The sequence below is a fragment of the Aptenodytes patagonicus genome, chromosome 3, assembly GCF_965638725.1.
Source record: "Aptenodytes patagonicus chromosome 3, bAptPat1.pri.cur, whole genome shotgun sequence".
NCBI lineage: Eukaryota > Metazoa > Chordata > Aves > Sphenisciformes > Spheniscidae > Aptenodytes > Aptenodytes patagonicus.
This window is the reverse complement of record NC_134951.1, coordinates 112066189-112080344: the sequence shown is the minus strand read 5'-3', so window position 1 is coordinate 112080344 and position 14156 is coordinate 112066189. Positions and strand designations below refer to the sequence as shown.

Genomic DNA, 14156 nt, shown 5'->3' with positions numbered 1-14156 from the left:
AAGGGCAAAACAATATTATTAGGTGGCCTAAGTTCTGCAGGTTTTTAGCTTTTAACTGTTTGGTTTAGTAGCCTTACTGATAGGCATGATAGTTGTAGATTCAGTTATAATTTTGTCAGTATGATAATACAGTTGAATTCACACAAGTAGCAGGAAATAAGTATTTTGATCGCTGCCAAAGAATCAGCAAAGAAACAAATTCTTTTACAGACTCTTAAATCGTTATCAATAGATAGGATATTTTAGGACCAACATTGTTACCTGTGTGGTAACTGAAAACTGTCATATGGGCTGTTAAAATCACACAATTATGCATTTGGTCTTTTTTGAAGTTATTTGTAAAGACGGTTTTGAACCGTGAATCTATGAAATATGAAAACAAAATATAAAGGAGAAGTAAAGAATTTTACTTTTCCTAACCATAGTGTGTAATAATTTATATTTTTATTATCAATTACTGGAAAGTTAAGGCTTTGTAATTTGGTCTTGTCCTTAGTTTCCAAAATGCCCAACAGTGTAGGCTTGATGTACTTACACAATCTAGCCATGTCATTGGTGTTGCTTTTTATTCTGGGAACTCTTTTTCAATGTGAAGATTTTTGTCTGCTAAAAGGTCAAGGTGGTGAGGTAATATAGCTAATGCCGCCACTGAAAAGGTAATTTTTGATTTCTTTTGAATACAGGCCTGTTCTCTCCTGCTGAGTTTTACATGTAAAAATGTACAACTGGTTCCTTTCTTTTTTTTTTTTTTTTTTTTTGTTTGAAAAAATTCATTATGTTACCTTTTCTTAAAATTTAGAACCTTTTAGCATTTTCAGTGTGATAATCTTCTTAGGGAGTTTCTTTTGATGACCGTTAAGGCCATCTCTAGTATAGCAACATAAACCTTGCATCTTGGGGTTAAACAGGAAACTTTTAACAGGATATTTAAGAATATCAGAACTTACAATGGTTCGAATAATATAGCAACAGGGTTATTTTAACCTGAGGAGAAGCCCAAAGATTTGTCTTGGTTTGTAGTTCTTTGTCTGGCAGGAAAAAGGAGCAACGAAGGAAGAAATGGTCAAAGTGCTAATGGGATTAGAAAACCCTGTTGTATTACTTCTTTCTAGTAAATGTCTGACTTGTTCTCTCCAAATAGAGATAGCCCACTCAGAAGTGGGGTTGGTAAATCTACAGGCAGGAAGCCCTGCTGACTAAATTGCAGAGAGGAGTATCGGAGGGAATAAAAGGTGATACTCTTTGTGCTAAGAGCTTCTTGGAAAAAACGAAGGAATAAATTGGCTTTTAATATGTGTAATATTCTGCTTTCCTCCAACAATAGCCTATTTAATTGGAAAAGCATTTTTATGCCAGCATACTGTATTTTTGTAAATTGCATGCTATTATAAATAGATTTAGGTGATATTTCATATTTGGGCTGTAGATAAGGATGACTGTGAATATAGTTAATATGATATTATCGCTAACACTTCACATACGGTTAAACTCGAAAATCTTTTTCTTTTAAGTCCAGTAGGATATTACTTACTCAACTGTCCTGTTATTTTTCTAGGAAACAATGCCTCCACCGTCACACACTGCATTTTCTGGCCATCATTTACCATTTGTGGGTTTCACATATACAAGTAGCTGGTAAGTTAAGAGTTCCCAAATTGTCTGTAGGATAGTTACATAATATCTTACGTTTCTGTCTCTGAAACCAACTGCAGATACCAAAGAATGTAGTTTATTGAGGAAATTACTAGGCCATAATCTAAAATGCTGTCTGTCCAAAAGAATGAGCGCTCTGCAGGTAAAATTTACATGAATTTAAAGGTCAGCACCTGTGTTCAGAGGAGTTTTGTTGAGAAAGGTGGTTTTCAGACAATGTGTGAAGTTAATGGCATATGACAAAGTTAAGAGCAGATGTGTGGACTCAGAGAGAACTTAGCTTATTAGACTTAAAAAATGGTTTTATTTCTAGTTCTTTGACAGTCTTGTAAGTCTGAATGGAAATTTAAAAAAAATAGTTTTACTGATATTTGGTATTAATGTGGTATTTGTCGTGTTCGTCTCTACTGCTAAATTAAACAGTAACAAGGAAGTCCATGTATACTCCTTGATCATTGATGAAAATAAATAAAGAAAGAATGTTTGCAACCGTTGAAAAACCAGGCCTATGTTTCTGCAAACACATGTAATGCTGGTTATGTGACGTCCTGTAGGCGTCAGAAGGATTGTTTGCATAAGTAGTAGTATGTGTACATGAGTATCCACAGAATCAGGGCCACAGCATTTCTGATGTGTATGTGCCCTAGCTGTCATGTGATAATTTCACATCATTTGTTGTGATTGTTGTCTTTAAAGTATTTGGGAAACTAGATTAATTATTTTAAAATAAACTGTTATTGTAATCTTACTAACTATCTAGATTGTTGCTTTTTGCTATCTGGCTAACATAGGCTGTCCATAATGATCATTTTTAATCAGGAGTTCATTCACTTTTATGTAACAAAAAATGCATTGAGGAGATCGGTCATGCTAGGTAAAAATGAATTCAATATTTAATGAGCACATACTAACAAGGTATTATTTGACTGTATAATAAATTACATAGTAATTCACAATTTAAACAACTATTTATTAGTTGATATAGTTTTTTTTAAAATTACTTTAAGCACAGCCTATTGTAAAATCCAATACTGTTTTAATTTTTTTCCCCCCAGTGTGCTTTCAGACCGCAGCTGTCTAAGACTGACAGCTGGACCGCCCTCCATGGATCTTGATGCCAGCATTCAAAGAACTTTGGAGGATAGTTTAGCAACAGAAGCTTATGAGAGGAGAATAAGACGTCTAGAACAGGAAAAGCTTGAACTTAGTAGAAAACTGCAAGGTATAGACACTAAAAAAAAAAAATCATTCGATTACTTTTTTGACTCAGATTAGCTTGCAGCTTTGTAAGGTATGGTTTATACTGTGGAAAAAATAAATATACCTCCTGGAGTGCTTTCTAGCAGAAAAGAATTCTCTTCATTATTTCCATTGACAAATTAAACTTCTGTTACTCTTCATGCCTGAAATATCCCATGTATGCAACTTCTTGTAACATGCTAACTTTGTTCGCATTGTGCCTTGGTTACTATGGCATAAAGATTTCATTCTTAAAACCTCTAAGAACTTAGTTTGTCCAGCTGACAATTACTGAAAAATTGACACTTAGTAGTTGGAAATTATAGACTGTAGAGTCCTCAGTGGAGGTGTTTTTTGGCATGTCTTAATTTATTGGTGATATCTTTTTGTCCTCCTCAGATGTCAGGTGTGTTACTTGTCCCTCTCTCTTCCATCTTTTTCTAGAGTCCACCCAGACAGTCCAGGCTCTGCAGTATTCAACAGTAGATGGCCCAATAACAGCAAGCAAAGATTTAGAAATTAAAAGTTTGAAAGAAGAAATTGAAAAGTTGAAGAAACAGGTAACAGGTATGTTATAAATATTAATGTAAAAACTGTAACAGGAAACAGTATTTTGACAAGATTTTTTTCTCGTAATGTTAGTTTTACTCTGCTTTCTAAAATAGTCTTCCAGTCTATTTTTACTTCTTATTTTACCCTTTGCTCTTCATTGGTAGCTCAACATTTTCTACAAATTCAACTTAATATTCAGTACTTCAGTAATTCCAGTTGCAAGGGAGAAGGAAGATTTCAATGGCTTCTGCTATTATTATTAGTGGTAAAATTCCACTAGTTTTAAATTGTGGTGTTGCTCATTTACATGGATGTGAATCAGGCTCTACCTGAGAATCCGTGAAACCATGGCCAATTTCCTTCGTCCTGCAATGTGCACTGCAAGAGCGGATGGAGCACTGGTTTGGTTATTTTTGGCAGTATCAAAAGTCACTGCAGTCCTTTCAGAAGTCATAGTCACTGTAGCATACCTTTAGCATTCCTTGCTTTGTACATCTCTGGACTCTGGTATGAAGGTAAATAGGTAGTAAACCGGAAGGAAGGAAGGTGTTGTTTCTTCTTTACGTGAGTAAACGTGAGGTGAAGACTTTAGCCGAGCAGTTTTAATAGTCTTAAAAATATTTGATGGACAGGTGATTTGTTATGATTTAAGCATCAATCGATACTTTTCATTATCTCATTTTCTGTTGAATTTTCCTTGGAAGGGCCAAATTTGTGAGACGTGATCACAATTTTGATTATATTTATGTTTTCTTTGAAACCACAGAGGTTTATAGTGTGCTGTTACTTAGTGCATTGTAACTGGATGCGGAGTAAAAGCTAGTTCAAACTGGAGATGTGATTTTTCTGAGTATTTTCTTGGAACAGTACTTTTAGAAAAGTGTGGGTTATCTGGGAGGTAGGCTGTGTGCATGAAACTACAATGATAATGAGTTTTCCAAGTGGCAGGGAGTAGTGAAGGGTGTTTTCCATGAGAGAGGACGCTATGGGCTATAAGGCTGCAGTTCCATAAGCAGCAGAACTGACCAGACAAAACTCAAAATCAGACCCATCAAAATGGGTCCTGCTCACAGCTGTGTGGCCCCTCCTTTCTCTGTGCATGCCCCAGACTCTCTCTTGAGTTTAATTCATTCAATTAAACAAGGAAAGAACTGTCTAGATACAGAGAATTTAATCAACGCATGATCTGATAAATCAGCACAAGGTGGGCAACAGGAGCATACGAGGAAAGGGAGATGGGAGGGGGAAGAACCACCTCTCACCTCTGCTGTCAATGAGCTATCATTTCTTACAAAACTGAATATTTATTTCCTTTCCATTTAATTCCTTTGCTTCTGAGAGTTCATGAAGATTTTATGATAACTAAAAACTTGGCTTATCAAGTATCTCAGTATTTTAAGTTTCAAAACTCTTTTTTGAAATCTGTGCAGATAAAGAGCTGAATTTCTTTAATTAATGTCATACTGCCTTTCTTTAGAACTCCCAAACTAGTCAAAAAGCAAAGATCTACTTAGCCCAATATCCTGTGTCTTTACAGAGGCTACTAGAGACATTTAGGGAAAGATTCAAAGAAATTCGATATATCCAAATCCACCTTTTTCCAGCCTTACTCTCCCAGATTCTGGCAATTCGTGTTTTAAGAACTTCCAGAGGGAGAGCTTCTATTGCACCACCATGTTGACTATAGCTGTTAGTGAACCAATTTGCTGTCTGTTTAGCTAATATCTTTTTAGCCTACTTTAAAGGCTAGCTTCTAATACTAATATTCAGTATTCTTGATTTGATGCTCTGAATTAAGTTAAAGGGAATTTTCTCTTGTAGTGATTCATAGCATAGGACTTCTGCTATCCTGCTCCATAACAGTTTCTTCAAAGTAGGATCTTCAGAGCAGACACATCTTCAAAGAGAAAGAAAGGAAGTATAGCAATGTGGTTTTTGTTTAGGAAAATTAACAAGAGTGATAGAGACTGTTAGGTATCAGGACTAGAGCCATAGAAACGGGGAGGACAAATGTGATTCCTCTTGTCAATCCAAATAGGAAAATGTCTGCATTTTATGTGAGAGAGAAATCATACAAAAGTAGAGGTAGATGGATCTCTATTATATGTCCATATCTTACCTGTGGCAAGAGAAAAAACCCAGAGAGAACGGTTGGAGGATACTACAAAAAAAGATTTGCTCTGCTTTGTATTTGTGAAAAGACTTCATTCAGTTCCTGAAAGTGTCAGGAATGCCAGCAGCGACACCCACAGAAAGAATAACTTGAACTTAACTTCCAGACATTTTAGTTGGTGTGTTTAGACTCTGCTGCTATGTTATGGGGCAGAAGCATGCTATGTATGAACTGCAGTCTGCAGCACATAGATTATCTGCTGTTAAAATTGTGTAGTCTGAAAAAAGTCTATTACACAGTTGGACAGCTGCTGTGGTATGATGCAGCAGTTTTGTATTGTACCATAAGCATTATTTTTGGATGTGAACGTGGCTTAACTAGCTCAGGGAGGATCACTCTCTGGTTTGAGTGATGCCATGTTGGTGCTGTGTCAGGACAAAGGTTTTTGTGAGGTTTCTCTCCAGCCAAATGTCCCTTCAGTTGCTGCTGTAATGACGAAGAAGACAACACGATCAGAATCCTCTGTTCTGCAGCAATCCGCAGCTCTGTTTTTGGCTCTTTGGGACCACTGAAAAGCAACATCTATAAGAACAGCTTTTGAATGGGACCAGCCCTTCATAGAAGATCATCAGGATCAGCTTTAATTTTATTTTATTCTTGACTGTTGAGCTGCAACTTAGATTTTAGTTCATTGCTGAAGGTATTACTCTCCTCCTTTGGTAATGAAAAAAAAATTAAAAAGGTGTGGGAACATTCCCCAGCACAACTGATACCCTCTTTCACATTTAAAACAAGTCAGTTAGTATTGAGAAGGTTTTCCCTTAAGTATCCATTAAGAATTTTCTGCTTCACGCCACATATATATTTGTATATTTATTCCTTGATACAATATGTGCTTTTGGTTTTGGGGTTGGAAGTGAATAATGTGATCAAATGAGGAAGATGTAGAGTTGTCTAATCCATCCCCAGTCGCCACATAACTTTCCCAGTATATACTTGAATGCCTTGTCTGGTCCAGTCAATACAGCCATTAGTTAGAAGACACTCATTTGTGCCTTGAGCTGTAACTAATACAAGCTAATTTGATAAAACTGGGAAAAGAGAATGTTGTATTTCGCTTGATTTTTATGGGGTTTTTTTGTGAGATAGATTTTAAAACTAAATTAATGACAGAATACGGGCACAAACCAAATGATGGTCATGTCTGAATGCTTACAGATTTAGGGGAGCTAGTTCCAGGTTTTCTGGGTGGCCTTTAAAATATCTAAATTTCCAAATCTAGATCTGATGAACTTTAAAGAAGGTTCAGTTCAGGTGCAGAGCTGAACTTTATGCTTTGGGCTCATCTCTTGGGCAATTAAATGTAATGTAATAACATCCTACAGTGAGTGTTTGCATATATTAGCTAAAATGTTTCAACAACTAGGGTGATTAGATGGAAAATTACCATTGACTACACATATGTCACAACTAGCTTTTGGTTATATTCTTTAACCTGTTTTACTGCCTCTTCTGGAACTGTAAGAGTAAACACCTGCTTAAAAAGGTAATAAAAAATGAACATGAAATTGTGTCAAATTCAGTAGCGTCACCAGGGGGACCTTAGAAAAATATGTTTTTCTTGTCTATCTAGTTTTCCAGGAAATGACAAGCTAGCATATGCTTTCAATTTTTGAGGTCAAAGTTATAATTTTTGTTCGCTAAGTTACATAGGAGAAAACTTTGAGGAATCTTTCATATTGCCAAATATGTAAAGGGCAGCGATGGAAGAAGAAAACAGAGTGTGGAACAAAGTAGTTCGTGCACGGAAGAGAGATTTATCTTGGCTCAGCAGAGCCATATATAAACTTTCTTTTTGCTGGTGACTTCAGAGTAGACTACATAAGAGAGGCAGTTAATAATTTCTGGCTTTGAGCTACATCTCTTATTTAAATGCATTCTTTTAAATTTTTAAACAAGAGTCAATGAATTAAAATAATAGTGACTATTTGTCTGGGTATAAGCTAATGGCATTCATTTGCTTCTAAAATTCTTGTGTTTCAGAAATTACAGCTCTTAGAAATGTATGTGTTCTTATGTTTGATTTCTCCAAGAGCCAGTCTCTTAGGGTTGCATTTATGAAAATGTAGTAAAAGGCTCTTATTAAGAGTGTAGATGGGTTCCTGTTCTGTGGGTAAATACGTGTGGTCTGAAGACCTGCCACAACTGAAATCAAAGGCAAAATATTCAGTGATTTCATAGAACTTGGAATTAACCTACCCTCATATATATCTTGCTTTAAATTTCTGTTTTTAAGTGAAAAGTAGGAGGGGAAAAAACACCCACTAGCTAGAAATTTTCCATTAGAAATTTTCAGTTGTCATATTTTATGGATTTCAACTTTTCGTGTTGTAACACTTGAGCATATCGATATGACATTATTTAGCTGTGGCTTAGAAATGTACTTTCATTGTGTAACTGACAGTTGGTAAGAAACTGGCTGTAATAGTTTTGATGTATTTATAGTGGTAATAAAGCAGATCACATAAACACAAGTGGTTTTCACACTAGAAATAAGTAAAATCATCTGAAGTTAGTTTTAAGTGTATCAACAGGAGAACATTTGCCAGCTCTTGAGTGACCCGTTACTTTTACTGTTTCTTTCTGGGGGAATGTGGGGGGAGGAGGAAAACTGTTCATAATTACAGTGTAGTAAAAGATGCGTTATATATTACATCACGGTGCATAAAGGTCAAATGTATAGGTCATGTTAAAGCATACATTACAGAATTATGTATAGTGCATGATTATTATAATGTGAAAAGTTGTTATCGTTTTCTATGTTGTTTTGCAGCAAGTTGTGACCTTTTATTCTGTTGTGTTAAAAGCAGATAATGGCAGTTGAAACAACCTACTCCCTGTTCTAAACCAGATAAGAATTGCATTATTTTGTGATTAAATGGAAACCAGAACAAGTACTGAAGGGGCCTCAAGCAGCTAGACTATGCTATTCTAGAATAATGATTTTTTTCCTTAACCTATTCAGAAGTCTGATGCTTTTTCTAGATTCTGGTCAGCTAGAACAGCAACTTGAGGAGGCCAGCACTGCAAGGCGGGAGTTGGATGACGCTTCCAGACAAATAAAGGCTTTTGAGAAACAGGTCAGAACGCTGAAGCAAGAGAGGGAAGATCTTAATAAGGTAAAAGCATTTTGTCAGCAACTCTTCTAAACCCTAAAGACTATTTTATTTTTGTTCATTTTGCTTGAAATAACTTTCAAGTGTAAAATTAATGAGCAGGCAACAAATGTGTAGTGTTGTGTGACCTACTTTGCTTTCTGCCTCTTTTTTGAAGACAAGAACATTATTTAACGTGTTGTACGTATGATTGCTGGGTGGTCCTAGGTGACTGCTCCTAGATAGTGAACAACTCCATGATCCAAATTGCATGGTGGCTGCAAAGAAGGTTTTATAGCTTCAGATTAAGGTGATAATGATAGTGGTTAGAAGACAGAGTAGAGAAGAACTATTCCAGACAACTAGTTTAATCTGAAGAATGGTGAGACTGTAGCAGGGAAAAACTATTAAGAATATGGTATTAGGGCTGTGTCACAGAAGTGTTTCCAGAAGAGAGATATGAAAAATTGCCCAAATATGAAGATTGAAAAGCAACTTGAAATAACTACAGTTAAAGAATACTGAGTTTTATTTCTTCTTCTCTGTCTCCCTGATTCCTTGTTTTCTTATTTAAAACATACTGTCTTTCATGGCTCTTTTTTGTATTCATGGTTAAATCAACCTGAAAATGTAATCAGGTGTGAAATACATTAGCCTGTTTCTCATCATGATTATATTGGCCTAGTATTTTAGAGTCCATACTCAATGTTGATGTGCCAGCTGTATTTAATGCTGTTTCTTTTAACCCTTAAGCCTCTTAAAACCTTGAAAGCTGCCAGTTTGTCCAAGAAAGACCATCTCTCTTCTAAAACAACTCGTAGTGATTGGGACCTCTTTTTAACAACCTTAGAAAATGCTTTTAAATTTATATAGGTGTCAACAGTGCCAAATATTAATTCTTCCTGCCACTCTTCTTTTCATCCTCAGACTCGCTTTTCCTTGCTTTTTTGCTCTGCTCCGGTTTGGCTGAACTTCATTAAACCATTTAAACTGTTGTGGTCCTTCATTCGTAGTGTAGTAGCACAGATCTAGGACACAGCAAGCTTTGTGAAGGTATTGTGCTGTAGGGTTATCACAGCACTAGCAGTGTTATTTCATGTGGGTTCTTTTAAAAGAATAATTATCATACATTGCTGCTAATCACTGCAGTGTTTTGTGGCCTGAAACTTTCTGTAGCATTTGGTGTTATGGTACAGTGTGTGAAAATCATACTTGCCATTGCAGGTCAGTTTTCAAAAGCTTCTAAAGTAGAAATTTTCATAGAACAGAGTTTTCCATTCAATTAATGCAAAATCTTTTTTTAATCATTTAGCAGTTGAGAATAAGTACTATTCTTTTTATTCACTTAAGTAGTTCTTGAAAAACTATGCTAATTACATTTTTAATGAAGAAAGCAAGGTATTTTTATATTTTAATGCAAGTGCTTGAAAGCTTTTGTGTTGAACCTATAATAATGGAGTAAATTCCGACTTGGTTTACGTTTATGCAGTTTTACCAACTTTAGTAGTGTAAAACCTGGCCTCTTTCCTTATTTATAGAGGCATACAATCTGTATCGTAGATGCATTCATGAAAAGAAATGAATATGTAGTTTCTGTTCACTCTGGAGAAGGCGTTAGATGCGCATCCAAAGACAGAATTGGCCTTGCAGCTTTCTAGGTTTATTACTTAATTCTTTTTTTAAACTGTAGGAACTGGCAGAGTCTAGTGACAGATTAAAATCCCAAGCCAAAGAGCTGAAAGATGCACACAGCCAGCGGAAATTGGCAATGCAGGAGTTCTCAGAGATGAACGAGCGGCTGACAGACTTGCACTCTCAAAAACAAAAGCTTGCCCGCCAGCTCCGAGATAAGGAGGAAGAAATGGAAGTGGTGATGCAAAAAGTAGAAAGTTTAAGGCAAGAGTTACGCAGAACAGAGAGACTTAAAAAAGAAGTAAGTGGTGAGAAGACTGTTTAGAATCTATGAAATAGTAGCTATATGTAAGGTTTTCTGACAAAGTAATTTTTTTGTTATCTGTAAATCTTTAATTCTTTGATTGTTGTTTCAAACAGTACCGATTTTGTTTTCTAAGAATTTGAAGTGTCCAGTTTAGTGCTGAAGATTTATCTCTTATATTGAAAACCATCAATAGATTTTTGAAAAAAACAAAAAACAAGAATCCTACCTATTAAAAACGTATGTACTTTTGTAGCTGGAAGTCCAAGCTGAAGCTGCAGCTGCTGAGGCATCCAAAGACAGGAAATTGCGAGAGAGGAGTGAACAGTACTCTAAACAGTTGGAAAGCGAAGTAGAAGGGCTAAAGGTTGGTCTGTTTTGATATTAACACCTGCAAACTTACTAGTCAACTAGGACTTGCATCTGTTTGATTGCTTTCAGATGTAGGACAAAAGGGTATTGCCAGTTTGTCACGTCAGTTGATGCTGAATATTAATGCAAGCATGCATCGCATTATTGTCCAGAAAAATTAACATTTGCTTAATGCACTTTGCAGGCCAGTGTGTTCACTGCTCACTGAATATTTCTTAATACTCAATGATTTCTTACCAAATTGCTTCCATTATTACTTTGTTTAACTTTACCTGTTAAAAGCATTGGCTTTTCTTAGTGTAGGATGGTTGAGTATTTGAAGATAAACCTGCAGCCTGTGCAGGTTTCTGTATAGGTGTTCTGTGTACTGTGTTGTTCCTCAGCATGCAAGTCAAAACAAAGATGGTTTCCTCCACAATAGATGTCAACTGATGTAACTGTAAAGGAAAAGTTTTAGTGTATTCTGCTTCTCAGCCAGAAGTTGAGACGTTTTTGCACAAGAGCAGCACTGAGCATGAAGAGTTTTGTTTATATCAATGAGATTGCTCACACATGTATGTGTTTTTAGGAGCAGAAATTTAAGTAAGCCAAGAATGTTAACTGTTATTTCATTCTATAATTTAGCATTTTATACGGTGCTCTGAAGAAATTACACTTTCTCAAAAAATGAATGAGAGGGTTTTTTTCGTTTCCACATGAGGATTGCTGTTCATTTACAGTAAAATCCTGTTCCCAATGTTTCGTCCAGTAGGATAATTCTAAACTTTTTGTGCAAAATGTCAGATTAGGCCTATTCTGGTCTTAATTTACATGAATAATGGGGGGGAGGGGTTTATTAGAATTCTGTGGGACATTCTGTGGGACACTCACATCATGAGGTTTTGATGTGTCAGACTTTACTGCTGAAGCAGGGGAGATTGCCACACAGAGTGCATTCTGTGCAGCAGGTTGGTCAGATGAGCTGGATCAGTCTGAGGATGACGTGCAGGAAGCGTTAGAGCTGGCAGGTGAGTCAGGTGTGAAGTCGCCCGGAGCCGTGGCCTCGCCAAGGAGGTTCTGAAGGAACTCGGGTGAGAAGTAAGAGAACTGCTGGCCAAGACGTGCACCCTCTTATTACAGACGGCCTGCTGTGCCACTGTAACTCTCATCCAGAAGATCCTGGGAACCGCAGAGGAGTGGGTGTGACTTCCTTAGGAAAGGGGTAGAGGCTGTAGTAAAGAATAAGGTCAGTGAGCTCATGGATGAAGCAGAGCCTGTTGGGAAAGAGGCAGTGTGCCTTCTGTCCAGCCAAGTCCTGCAACACTCACCTGCTGGGGTTCTGCGAAGTTGTCAGTAAGTGTGTGGATAACGGAGATCCAGTGGATGTCATGTGTTTGGATTTTCAAAAAAAGCGGGCTCAATACGAGTCAGCAGTGTGCCCTGGCTGCCAATAGGCCAAACTGCATCCTGGGGCGCATTAAACAGCATCTAACTATCTATGTGCCAGGAGATGCATTATGTCTCGCTTGAAACAGTCATGAAAACATCTATCTGGATGTCACTTTTAAATTTGGTCAGGAAGAAGCTGAGGGGAAATGATGTTTAATGTTTACAAAATCACGAAGGTAGTGGATAAGGCGAATGGAAATGTCTGTTGTACCAAACCCTATGGTACTATGACCGAGGGGCACTGATGAAACAAACAGGACATGCATTTAATACAGTATTTCTTCACAGAATGGGGAGTGAACTCCTGGAACTTGTTGCCACAGGAGTTTGTGGTTGTGACAGTATTGGCAGATTCATAAAGGGATTAGACAAACTTGATGAACATCAGGTTGCCTGACTATGCTGAGAGGTCCCCTCTAATACCTGTAGTCCAAGAGTTGTTGTATTCCAAGGGAAATGGACCTCATAAAAAAGGCAGGCCTGGGTGCTGTCCCCAAATAGCCACTGCTTTAGCAAAGATACTGGTCTGACCCAGTAAGGCATCTCTCATGTTCTTCACAGTGAAGCTGAATGCGATACTGGAATGGTAAGAGTAGTGAAAGCATACAGTATGAGTAAGTGAAGAAGTTAATGACTTGGACCACATGTGGAGGAAGGTACCAAAAGAAACCAGTTACCATTTGCAATAAATTTCTGATTCTAATCAAGCTTCCATTAAAGTTGAAAAATACAGCTATACGTAACAACGGAAGAGGAGGGCTTTAATTTTCATCAAAGCAATATTATAATACCTACAAACCTCTCTCTGTTCTTCACCAGTAGATAGACGTATTTATTGTTAGTTTTTAGGGCATTTCATAGGTGTGCTTGAAGATCTTACGCTTGCTGTTGACTTCAGTAAACTTAGTTATAAAGCCTTAGGTGTGTATTCAGACAGCTAAAATTCTGTTTCTGGATTGAATTACACATGCAGAAAAGGTGTGTTGGGTGAGTCTGTTTTGAGCCAACTAGGCAATTTTTCATGCTAATTTGTATGGCTGGTTTATTTTTTTGTGTATTCTTTTGTAAGTTCATTTTAAGCAAGTTTAGACTAATTTCTCCATGTTAAATATTTAGGTAGCATATTGAAAATGAAATTCTCAACTCTTTCCTTCCTACCTGAGCAACAGCAAATTATTAAATTGAGAGGAATAATACAGTAATCCACATAAGCAATAATTAATAGGATTGTAATAAGGAAGATTGTATCTTTCTTAATATGTTGCATTTGGCAAATATTTATACCATAAAACTTTGGGCTATTACCATCACAATCCTAAGTAAGATTCTTCATATTCTTAACCAAGGTAAATTATTATTACCATCTGCAAAGGGCAAGATACAAGTCTTGAAGCAACACAAAATAGCACTTGTAACAAAAGGCTAATCTCATTAAAGTCAAGCCAGAAGTCTTCCAAGATTTTTTAATGGTACGTTCATTTAGGATTACGTTACTTAAATAGTAAGTTTTCCCATGCCACCTGCTCTATTATTGCAGTATTTAATGGTTATTCTTCTTTATTCTTCAAGTGCAAAACTTGATGTCTGTTAATGTTGCAATTATCGTAACCATAGTACGTGATATACATGTCAATACATATAGTAATATTTACAACGCTGCTGTCAGTTTGGACTATTCAGCTTCATAATTGCCTAATGAAAGAGCTGC

General features: G+C 36.6%; 1 protein-coding gene across 5 annotated transcripts in view; it reads left to right on the top strand.

Moving 5' to 3' along the window:
• CDC42BPA (CDC42 binding protein kinase alpha) overlaps window positions 1–14156 on the top strand; it is a 192863-nt gene that overhangs the window by 113991 nt on the left and 64716 nt on the right. For 4 of the 5 annotated variants that reach the window (XM_076334693.1, XM_076334692.1, XM_076334696.1 and 1 more), the window contains 6 exons: window positions 1556–1635; window positions 2709–2875; window positions 3337–3459; window positions 8603–8736; window positions 10403–10645; window positions 10905–11015. In XM_076334693.1, coding sequence (XP_076190808.1) covers window positions 1556–1635; window positions 2709–2875; window positions 3337–3459; window positions 8603–8736; window positions 10403–10645; window positions 10905–11015 — 858 coding nt within the window. The remainder of the gene's footprint in view (window positions 1–1555; window positions 1636–2708; window positions 2876–3336; window positions 3460–8602; window positions 8737–10402; window positions 10646–10904; window positions 11016–14156) is intronic. The other variant, XM_076334697.1, reaches the window with a different exon arrangement.